The sequence below is a fragment of the Gorilla gorilla genome, chromosome 7, assembly GCF_029281585.2.
Source record: "Gorilla gorilla gorilla isolate KB3781 chromosome 7, NHGRI_mGorGor1-v2.1_pri, whole genome shotgun sequence".
Taxonomy (NCBI): domain Eukaryota; kingdom Metazoa; phylum Chordata; class Mammalia; order Primates; family Hominidae; genus Gorilla; species Gorilla gorilla.
In genome coordinates, this window is record NC_073231.2 from 22,951,061 (window position 1) to 22,963,680 (window position 12,620).

The 12,620-nt window shown below is 38.2% G+C and overlaps 1 protein-coding gene across 15 annotated transcripts in view; it reads right to left on the reverse strand.

Moving 5' to 3' along the window:
• PSD3 (pleckstrin and Sec7 domain containing 3) overlaps positions 1-12,620 on the reverse strand; it is a 547,860-nt gene that overhangs the window by 225,352 nt on the left and 309,888 nt on the right. For all 15 annotated transcript variants that reach the window (XM_055349507.2, XM_055349521.2, XM_031013674.3 and 12 more), the window contains one exon: positions 2,202-2,291. In XM_055349507.2, the coding sequence (XP_055205482.2) occupies positions 2,202-2,291 (90 nt within the window). The remainder of the gene's footprint in view (positions 1-2,201; positions 2,292-12,620) is intronic.

Below are 12,620 nucleotides of genomic sequence, written 5' to 3' on the forward strand. Positions count from 1 at the left end.
TAGCAGTTTCTATATATGATTATGAGGAAACCTAATAAAGGTCATAATTTTTCCTTTTATTTCACAAAAAAAAACCTTAATGTCACACATGCCTGTAACATGCAGATTGGAAAGGTGACAAAGAAAGAGAGAATGACCATGATATTAAAAACCTGTAAGATGACACCAAACTTTGAAAAGTTTCTATGTATGTATGTATCTGTGTAGCACATATGTAACAATATTTTCCCCCAGAATTCAAGTATATACTCCACCCAATAATTTATCTCAGCAGGGAATCCAGCGACAGCTATCCTAAGAGAAAGAGAATGAGAAAAAAAGACACCAAAAGAAAAATAGAAAGCCAAAGAGAAAGTAAAAGACAGAAATAAAAAGAAACCAGGAGAAAAGGAAGGCAGGAAGAAAGGGAGGAAACGGAAGGAAAACCGAACAGCACACAGAATAGAGGAATGAAACAAACATGGTTTAAAGAAAACCTTTTCTTACTGAAATTTTCAGTAAAACCCATTCCTACTGAAATGGAAAACTATCTTGGGTGGGTGAGCGGCTGGGGTTTGTTATGGAAGAGAATCAATATTTCACTTGACAATTACCATGCTAACCACCACCATTTTCGGTATCATTTCACTATCATCTTCTCACAACAAAAAAACAAATAATACATACTTTCCCATGAGATTTATAAACATAATCTCATTGCACAACAGCAACAAATCATATGGCAAATTCTTGGTAGAGGAAGTCAAAGAACACGTTTACTCAAGGTGAACAGTAGCCTCTGGACTGTATATTAACCATACATGGTTTCATACAGCTCCGCCAAACATGCTCTAAATTAGCCAATAATTTGCCAACAGTCACGCAGGTTACCATAATTCTACCACTAAATTCTAAAAGCTTCACTATGAAAATTTTCCTGTCAACTTTCATTTCTGACATAAGTTGATAAAAGCCTCACAAATCCTCTCTTAGAGAGACTCCATAATTTTCCATGCAAATATCACTAGACTGAAAAAAGTCTTGTTAACACCATACAGATTCAATGGAAGATGTAAAACATCTTTATCACGTCACAATCCTGCACCATTTATCTCCCGCTCCCATTTGGATTTATACCTTTAGAAATGGCAGCACTTGCTGTACAAAGGACCTAAAAAAAATGCCTTCTTTACTCCATAAATTAAAGCTACTTTTCTTCCTGCTTTTTTTTCATAATTTTTTGTAATGTGCTGCAAATAAAATTAGTAAGACTAAGAATGTCGTAATACCACATCGTAATGCCTTCTTTCATTTACCGTAGTAGATAAGTCTTTCCAAATCTGGCAGAACTCTATTCTATGTAGCTTAAAAGTTACATAAAACACAACAAAGGACTTCTCTTTCAACATTTCCATATCATATCATACATTTCCATACCATAGCTGATTCAAATGTCACCTTTCTTGAAAATTCATTTAAAGAAATTGATTCCAAAAGAAACCTATATGTGTACTAAGTTTTTTAAAAGGCTAGAATCAAATAGAGAACTGTAAAAACCACATTCTCAATGTATACAATCTTATCCTACAACCCCCCAAATACTCAAGTTATCATTATTTTGTACTCAATCAAATGCCCATCTCATTTACAATGCTGGAGAATGCATGAATTCCAAAGTTGATTTTGTTGTCTCCTTGAAAACAATCTGATGAGGGGGAAAAACATGCTGATGTTACCAATAATAAAGCTGAATGCAAATAATTCAGGCATTCTACAATTACTGAGAATTTAATTTAATCTATTTCCAGAGACAACCTGTGTGGCTCTGAGACTAGGGATTGAACACAGTTGGAACTGTTTCCATTATAGCCTGCAAATGCTACTCTGTTTCCGTAGTGCATATACCTTTGGGATCTTCCTTAAATTCTGATAGTCTATTTACAAATAAATCGAACAAAAACTGCCACTCACTATTTGTTTCACCAACCATTCCAAATTTACTTACCTCAGTATTATTGATTATAATGCAGACTTCTAGAAATTATCAACTTAAGGTACTTTGCAGCACGAAAAATCAAGGACAAGGCTTAAAAGAAACATCACCAATAAAACCAAAAGCAAAAAGCAAAATACTTAAGTGATCCTTAGCCTACTTAGGATTAAGCTGTAAGCAGCAAACAGAAATACAAGCATACACTAAAAACCAATAGTTCCATGCTTACTTTCAGCAGATCCTTGGAGAAATCAACACCCTCATTCACCCCTTGCAGATTTGCAATGAACTCCTGACAGGTCATCTTCTTTCCAATATTCTGAAACAGAGGCAAACAGCACATCACTATGACATTCATGGAATTAAGACTGATTCATAAATATATGATGAGGCAGACCAATAATTTGTTTTTAAAAACATAACTAAGCCAGGTGCGGTGGCTCACGCCTATAATCTCCACACTTTGGGAGGCCGAGGTGGGTAGATCACGAGGTCAGGAGATAGAGACCATCCTGGCTAACGGGGCTATGTTTAGCAGAAAGCCTGTCCACTACTAACATGTTTAGTAAAAACCCCGTCTCTACTAAAAATACAAAAAATTAGTTGGGCATGGTGGCATGCACCTGTAGTCTCAGCTACTCGGGAGGCTGAGGCAGGAGAATCGCTTGAACCCGGGAGGCAGAGGTTGCAGTGAGCGGAGATGGCGCCACTGCACTCCAGCGTGGGTGACAGAGCGAGACTCCATCTCAAAACAACAACAAAAAACAAACAAACAAAAAACATAACTAGACATCTATTTACAAATACAGGGCTGGGCACAGTGGCTCGTGACTCACGTCTGTAATCCCAGCACTTTGGGAGGCTGAGGTGCGTGGATTACTTGAGGTCAAGAGTTTGAGACCAGCCTGGCCAACATGGCAAAATGCTGTCTCTACTAAAAATACAAAATTTAGCCAGGCGTGGTGGCAAGTGCCTGTAGTCCCAGCTACTCGGGAGGTTGAGGCATGAGAATCACTTGAACCCAGGAGGCAGAGGTTGCAGTGAGTCGAGACTGCACTACTGCACTCCAGCCTGGGTGACAGAGTGCAACTGTATCTCAAAAAACAAAAACAAACCAAACACAGGTTTATATAAACATACATACAATTTTAGTGCACTAAAAACATGGTTTATTATGCTTTTAAAATTCTCATTAAATATAAATAGCAAACTCATACCAAAAACTTATCATAATGTAGAAAAAAACTTGAAAAACCGACACTACATTTATACAATATATAATATAGTTTTTAATGAAAAACATGGGTAAAAACGGACATTTCTGAGCTGAACTGAGCTGTTTATGCATTTATTTGTGTTACCTACATACTATCAAGACCTGTGAAGGATCTGAGATTTACACAACTTTCAAGCTAACAAGTCAGCCTGTCACAAGCTAATAAAATGCTAGCAGAGGAAAGAAGTCTCCTGGGTGAGAGACAAGGTATTTATTACTTACACTAACAGGGGCAGCCAGAATATCAACATTATCTTGTGACCACTGGGCTCTAGCTCCCCAAGTCCCAAATGTCACAGAGCAACTTGAATAATGCCACAGGCCACCTGCACATGCAGTGTGTTGCATTATAGGAGAGAAACCCTAACCTTCAGGAGCTGGAATCTTTAATCATGGGAAATATGCCTATCCCTTTGCACTAGCGGGAGATACCAGCTCTACCTTCCAGGGAGATATGCAAACCTGACCGCTGCTGTGAAGTCACTACAGCATCTTCCAAACCTACTCACTGTATATAGAAATAATCTTGAAAAGATAGACAAGAACAAAGGCAGTCACAGCCTCTGTTCGCAAAACATACAGGAAAGTGTGAGACCCATGGAAAATTATCTCCCAGCACGTCTCCAAGCTGGTTTAAGGACAATAAACTTTAACAAAAGGAAATCGCTTTAATAAAGTAATTAGAAAATCCAAACTACAAAAAGAGCAAAGATATAAACAAACTAAGAAAATTAACAAAATTGTTATCACAGAGAATCACCTCTTATTCTAGTTCCAAACAACTAGTAGAAGCTGCTAGCTGTGGAGGATTCTTAGGTTCCACATAGACAGCAAGATACATCTGTTACGAGTGCAGGAGAGGAACGCAGAGCACAGAGAAGTGTCACAGGTATCATCTCTAGCAAAATGTAGTCCAAGTGAATACAAAGTGTACCAACATCGTAATATACCTGTGACCGGGCACGGTGGCTCAAGCCTGTAATCCCAGCACTTTGGGAGGCCGAGGCAGGTGGATCACGAGGTCAGGAGTTCTAGACCAGCCTGGCCAACATGGTGAAACCCCGTCTCTACTGAAAAATACATCAATTAGCCGGGTGCAGTGGCGGCCGCCTGTAACTCCAGCTACTTGGGAGGCTGAGGCAGAATAACTGCTTGAACCCGGCAGGTGGAGGTTGCAGTGAGCAGAGATCGTGCCACTGCACTCCAGCCTGGGAAACAAGAGCAAGACTCCGTCTCAAAACAGATAAATAAATAAAAAATAAAAAAACCAACCATCCAAATAAATAAATATACCTGTATACACTACTACCATGCATAAATGTATGCTTTTCAAGGCCACGCTATTCTTTTGTAAAAGGCTAACAGTAGGTTGGAACAGCACCTACTGAATTCATTTGAATACCTACAGTATTCAAAATGAGAAAGCAGACTTCTGGAGGTAGACTTTTAAAAAGTAGCAGAGGCCAGCTGCGGTGGCTCACACCTATAATCCCAGCACTTTGGGAGGCCGAGACAGGCGGATCACTTGAGGTCAGGAGATTGAGAACAGCCTGGCCAACATAATAGAATCCTGTCTCTACTGAAAACACACACACAAAAAAATAGCCGGATGTCATGGCGGGCGCCTGTAACCCCAGCTACGCAGGGGGCTGAGGCAGAAGAATCACTTGAACTCGGGAGGTGGAGGTTACAGTAAGCCAAGAATGTGCCACTGCACTCCAGCCTGAGCGATAGAGACTCCAGTTCAGTAAATAAATAAATAAATAAAAATAAATATAAAGGAGGCCAGGCATGGTGGCTCATGCCTGTAATCCCAACACTGCCTGGGAGACCCAGGCAGGAGGATCACTTGAGCCCGGGAGATCAAGACTAGCCTGGGTAACATCCCTCTCTAGAAACAATATGAAAATTAGCTGGGTGTGAAGACACGTGCTTTGCAGTCCCAGCTACTCTGGAGGCTGAGGTGCAAGGATCGCTTGAGCCCAGGATGTTGAGGTTACAGTGAGCCATAATTGTGCCACTGCATTCCAGCCCGGGTAACAGAGGAAGACTTTCAAGAAGATGCACAGGCATCATTTTAAGGGAATATGTATACACAACCTCAAATTCAAAGACAGATTTGCCTGAGAACATACACCTGTGTGCCCTAGGAGTCATCACTTCCCACCTCCCCTTTCCCAGCCACCGTTCTCCTGTTTCACAAAATAAAACAATTCGTCCCACTCAAGCTGTCTAAACAGTTACAATGACAGTGCTGACATTGTTGTTGTTGTTGTTGTTGTTAAAAACCTTGCCTCTTTCATCAGCAAAGAATGCAAAGAGTTTGTACGAAACACTGAAAAAAATGGTTTGACAGAAGTGGCTTTGTCAGCTAACTTATTTAGTAGATATTTCTCATAAGTTAAATAAATCAAATCTGCAGTTCAAAAGTTTTGCTGAAAATTAGTTTAAAGCACAGAAAGCAACTTCAATGAAAAATATTGTTTTGCAACAGTATATTGAAGACGACAATAACTCAGTTTTCCCAATCCTTTCCGAGTGTATCAGGTCAAACAAGGTGTCTCAAGGTAAAAAAATAACACATACAATGAACAGTCATTATGATATACCTTGGCAATGCCTTTTTAGATATGTTCTGGGGAGATGAATAAATAATGACTAGGTAACAAATCTTTTTCCAAGTCAGGTGGTGTTTAATTCTTTGCTTTAAATAAAAATAAAGGAAGGTCTAATTTAGTTATCAGTTAATCACCAAAACTATTTTTTGATATGTGATCTGCAAAATTCAACTGCTTGTAACATTATCTGCTTTAAATGAATTATTAATAAACTTCTTTGTAAAAGTACACTAAAATATGAGTATAAAGATGAAAATTTTTCTCTTAAAAAAGTGTGTTAATTTTGTTACATGATGATAGCATCAACTACTATAACTTTAAAAAAGTATCAGCTTTATTAAAATACAATTCACAGTATATTCTTTTGAACCATATAATTCAGTGATTTTTAATAAAGTTGTGCGATCACCACCACTATCTACATTCAGAACATTTACTCCCTAAAGAAACTCCATACCCACCAGCACTTATTCTCCAAATCTCTTCCACCACCCTCACTAGGGATCATCTGGCAAGCACAAATCTGCATTTTCTTTATACAGATTTGCCTACTCAGGACATTTGAAATAAATGGAATCATATAAAACGTAGCCTTTTATGACTAGCTTCTTTTACTTAACATGTTTTCCAAGTTCATCCATGTTGTTGCATAAATCAGTATTTAATGTCCTTTTATTTCTAAACAACATTCCATTGTATGGATATACCAATTGTGTTTCTTCATTTATAAATTGATGAATATTTAGACTGTTTTCTCTTTTTGGCTACTATAAATAATGCTGCTATAAATATTCATGTATAAGTTTCTGTGTAAACATGTTTTCATTCTTCCTGGGCATATATTTAGGAGTGGGATTATTGAGTCCTATGGTAATCTTGTTTATTCATTTAAGGAACTGCCAGACTCATTTCCAAAGTGGCTGCACCATTTCACATTCCCACGAGCAGCGAATGAGGGTTCCAGTTTCCCTCCAACCTCACAGACACTAACATCTGTCCCTTTTACTTTAGGTATTGTTATGGGTATGAACGGGTATGCTATGGTTTTGATTTGCATTTCCCTAATGACTAATGACCCTCAGCTTTTTTTCATGTGCTAATTAGCCATTTGTATATCTTCTTTAGAGAAAGGCCTGTTAAAATCCTATTTTCCTTTCTTATTGGAATATTTATATTTTTATTATTGAGTTGTAAGACTTCTTTACACATTCTAGATATAATTTCCTTATCAGATATGTACTTTAAAAATATTTTTTCCCATTCTGTGGGTCTTTTCGTTTTTTTCCTTTCACTTTCTTGATGATGTCCTTTTGAAGCAGGATATTTCCCTGAGCCCTTCATGGGCAGAAATGGGAGTATATGAGCACTGGAGTCAGCCAACTCCACTCACTCAAATCTGCTGTGTTCCACCCCTTGCTGGAGGGAGCAAACAGGTGAGTGGGTATGGCAGCTCGGGCAGATGCCTTCGGGCACCAGCAGGAGTGAACTCTGTACTGGTCCCGCAGCAACATCTGGGGAGGGGTGCCAGTGACCCCTGAAGTCCCAGAGGAAGTGTTTGGGTGCTCTTTTAGCTTGGCTGTCTGCATATGGCTTAAGTGTTAACAGCTCAGTGGATCCTCTGCCTTTTTGTGTGAGATGGCTGCCTTCTGCCAGCAAGGGCAAAGGATCACTGTGACAGCCTTATGCAACCACACTTGGGGCACCTGGGTCTTTACCAGCATCCAGGAGAAAAGAGGTTGCACAAACAAATTGGAGGATGATAAATGCAGGAAATTTTATTGCTGATGGAAGTGGCTCTCAGCAGGAAGGGGAGCTGAAAAGGGGACAGAGTGGGAAGGTAAACGCCACTGAAGTCTGGCTGTCTCTGGCCAGATTCTTCTCAGAAGTTATGCTGTCAGACTGTCCCTCTGAAGTCAAGCCACTTCTCTCTGACATCCAGCTGTAGTCTCCAATGTCCAGCTGCTTCTCCTCTGTCTGCTGGCTGAGGCTGGGGCTTTCATGGGCACAGGAATGGGGGGCAGAGCAGGCCATGGGTGGTTTTGGAAAAGGCAACATTTGAGCAGGAAATCAGGGATGTAAGTTCTCACTTTGGGCCACCATATCAGGCTTTTCAGCTTGAGGGTGCAGCCCTCACTGGGGACCCATCCTCTTCTGCCCAGAATTTCCCTGCCTCCTGTCCCTATCACTTTGAAGCACAAAAGGTTTTAATTAGGTGAAATCCAGTTTACCTGTGTTTTATTTTCTTACTTGTGTATTTTATATCTAAGAAATCATTGCCTAATCCAACATCACAAAGATTTACTCCAAAAAATTTTGTAGCATTAGCTCTTATATTTAGATATTTGACCGATTTTGAGTTCATTTTTGTATGATAGAAAGCAGAGATTCAACTTCATTCTTTTACATGTGCATATTCAGTTGTTACGACATCATTTACTCGAAAGACTACTTTTCCCCCACCAAATTGTTTTGAAACTCTTTTTGAAATCAACAGACCATAAATGTATGGGATTATTTTTAGACACTTGATTATACTGCAATGATCTAGCTGTTGAGCTTTATATCAGCATAACTCTTGATTACTGAAGCTTTGCACTGAGTTTACCATGTTAACAGTTTTAAGCATTCAGTTCAGTACTGTTTCACATTAGTATATTCACACTGTTGTGGAATAGAATTCCAAAACTTTTTCATCTCACTAATCTCAAACTCTATACCCATTAAAGAGCTCCTCTTCTCCCCTTCATGCCAGCCACTTGTAACCAATGTTCTACTTTCTGTTTATATGAATTTAACATCTTTACTTACCTCAAATAAATGGAATCATATTTTTTCTTTTTGTGACTGGCTTATTTCACTTAGCATAATGTCCTCAAGGTTCATCCATGTTGTAGCATGTGATAGGATTTCTTTCCTTTTTAAGGCTGAACGATTTTCCATTTTATGTAGAGACCACATTTTATTTATACGTAAATCTGTGGATGAACATTTGGTCTGCTTCTACTTCTTGGTTAATGTGAAAAGTGTGGCTACGAACATGGGTGGGCAAGTATCTCTTCAAAATCCAGCTTTAAACTTTTTATATATATACATGCAGAAATGAGATTGGTGTATCATATGATAGTTACATTTCTCATTTTCTTGTGGACCCTCCAAGCTATTTTCCATAGTGATTGCACCATTTTACACTTCCTACAACAGTACATTTCCAATTTGTCTACATCCTTGCCAAAAATATTTTCTATTTTTTTTGATAGCAATGATCCTAGTGGGTATCAGGTGATACCCAATTGTAGTTTTTATTTGCATTTCTAGATTAGAGAATGTTGAGTATGTTTTCACATGCTTGTGAACACTTCTTTTATTCTTTTTTTGAAATGGAGTTTTGCTCTCATGGCCCAGGCTGGAGTGCAGTGGCAGTGGCACAATCTTTGCTCACTGTGACCTCCGCCTCCCAAGTTCAACTGTTTCTCCTGACTCGGCCTCCCAAGTAGCTGGGATTACAGGTGCCCACCATCATGCCCGGCTAATTTTTTGTATTTTTAGTAGAGATGGGGCTTCACCATGTTGCACAGGCTGGTCTCGAACCCTTGACCTCAGGTGATCTGCCCACCTTGGCCTTCCAAAGTGCTGGGATTACAGGCATGAGAGACTGTGCCCAGCCCTTGTGAACATTTCTAGACCATCTTTGGATAAATATCTATTAAAGTATTTTTCCCCTTTTAAAATCAGGATATTTGATTTTTAGATGTGGAAATATAGAAGTTCTTTACACAGTCTGATATTAACTCCTTATAGGTATATGATTTGTAAATATTTTATTCTATTCTGTAGGTTGCCTTTACACACCCCTTTGTTTTAAGGCACAGAAGTTTAAGTCTGATGTAGTCCCATTTTTGTTTTTGTTGCCTGTGCTTCCGGTGTCACAGTGAAGAAATTGCCAGCACATACAATAACGTGATGTTTTTCCCCTATGTTTTTTTCTCAGGATTTTATAGTTGCAGGATTACATTTAGGTCTTTAAAACATTGAGATAATTTTTATACGCTGTGTGATATAAGGGTCCTACTTCTCTTTTTTTGCATGAAGATACTGTATTCACACTACCATTTTTTAAAAAGTGTGACATTTCCCCAATGAGTGGTCTTAGCACTCTTGTTGAAGATTTGAGGATTTGTGCACTCTATTCTATTCCATTAGCCTGTCCTTATGCCAGTTCCACACTATTTTGACTACTGTAGTTTTATAACATGTTTAAAATAACATATGAGTACTCTAACTCTGTTCTTTTTCAAAATTGTTATGATTATTTGGGGTACCTTGAACTCTCAAATGATTTTTAGAATATTTTCCATCTCTGGGATAAATGTTATTGAGATTTTGATAGTAATTGTGTTGAATCTGTAGATTACTTTGTATAGTATAATATATAAAAAAATTAAGTCTTCCAGTCCATGAACATGAAATATTTTCCCATTTATTTGCATCTTATTATTCTGCAGCATGGTTTGATAGGTTTTGAAATGGAGAAATCAGGAGTCCTCCAATTTTTTGCCTCTTTTTCTACATTTTGACTATTCTGGGCCCTTCACATTTCCACATAAATTTCAGGATTTGTCTGTCCATTTCTTTACATACATATACAAAGTGAACTTGGATTTTCACAGTGATTCTGTTGAATCTGAAGATCAGTTTGGAGAGTACTTCAGTCTTAACACTAAAGTTCCAATACATGACTATAAAATATCTTTCCACTTTTACAGTTCCTTTTTTCAGTATTTTATAGTTTCACTTGAACTTATTTTGTTAAATTTATTCTCTAATATCTTGATTTTTTTTATGCTACTGTAAAATTATTTCACTTTTAATGTTCATTGCTAGTATATAGAAATGCAATTGTTTTGCAAATGCTCAACTTGTATTTTGCAGCCTTGCTGAACGTCTTTAGTCCTAATAGGTTTTTTCTTTTGTAGAGTCCTGAAGATCCTCTACACACAAGATCAGTTCTCCCATACAGATTCCTTTAGTTATTCCTTTAATTTTGTTTTAAAGACACAAAATATTTTATTATGCTACATATAAACAGAGTTTTTAAAAACTGAAACATAATAGCTATATATATTTTTAGAGTACATGTAATATCTTGATATACGTATATATTGTATAATAATCAGAACAGGGCAAAAGGGACATCCATCACCCCAAAAATTCACCCCTTCTTTGTGTTGGGAACATTTCAATTGCTCTCCATCAGTTATTTTAAGATATACAAATTATTGTTAACTATAGTCACTCTACTGCAGTACTGAACAATACATCGTGTTCCTTCTAACTGTATTTTTGTGCCCATTAACATAACACCTTTTTTTTCCTCCAGTTTGAATTTTGACTCAGCAACGCTCATGCCTAGACCTCTTACTTCTGTCGTTGGTACAGCCTGTTCCTGCTGCTGCTGCTTCTTGGTCTTCAGGTTCTCCCTATGCCGACCCCCTGCAAAATCTTTACTCATCCCAACATTGTAAAGTGTTTCCCCAATCTTTTCTTCTAGTAGTTTCATATTTTTAGTTCTTACATTTAACTCTTTAATCCAAGTTGAGGTGATTTTTGTAAATTGTGAAAGTTAAGAGTCTAGTTTGATTCTTCTGCATAAGCATATCCAGTTTTCTGAGCACCATTTATTGAAAAAACTCCCCATTCCTCAAAGTATGTTCTTGGAGCCTTTGTCAAAACTAAGTTGGCTACAAATGCATGGATTTCTAGGTTTCTCTATTCTGTTCCACTGACCAATGTGTCTATTTCCATGCCAGTACCATACTATATTGGTTACCATGGCTATATATATATATATAATGTATATAGTATAAAATATATATAAACTATATAAATATATATAGTATATAAAAATATATATCTAAATACACATAATTTTTTTTTTTGTTTTTGAGACGGAGTCTCGATCTCTTGCCCAGGCTGGAGTGCAGTGACACAATCTCGGCTGACTGCAACCTATACCTCCTAGGTTCAAGCGATTCTTCTGCCTCAGCTTCCCGAGTTGCTGGGACTACAGGCCACCACACCTGGCTACTTTTTCTATTTTTAGTAGAGACAGGGTTTCACCATATTGGCCAGGCTGGTCTCGAACTTCTGACCTCGTGATCTGCTAGCTTTGGCCTCCCCAAGTGCTAGGATTGCAGGTGTGAGTCACCGCATCTGGCCTGGTTCTTCTTTAAATGTCTGACAGAACTGAGCAGTGAAACTGTCAGATCATGAGCTTCCCTTTGATGGGAGACCATTTTATTAGTGCTTTGATCTCATTACTCATTACTGGTCTGTTCAAGTTTTTTCTTTCTTCAAAGTTCCCGATGAACTTCGTGGTTCTTGAATCTTCTTGGTAGTTTGTATGTTTCTAAAAATACCTCCACTTCTCGTTTTTCCAAGTAGTTGGGGAATACTTCTTCATAATAGTCTCTAATGATTTTGTGTTTCGTTGTAGTTCTGTGGTATCAGTAGTTATGTCTCTTTTTTTGTTTCTGATTTTATTGATTTTGGTCTTTTTTCTTAGACTAGCAAAAAGTTTGTCAATTTTGCCTTTTTTTTTTTTTTTTTGAGACAGAGTCTACCTCTATTGCCCAGACTGGAGTGCAGTGGAACGATCTTGGCTCACTGAAACCTCTGCCTCCTGGGTTCAAGCAATTCTTGTGCCTCAGCCTCCCCTGTAGCTGGGACTACAGGCATGCACCACCACGCCCTGCTA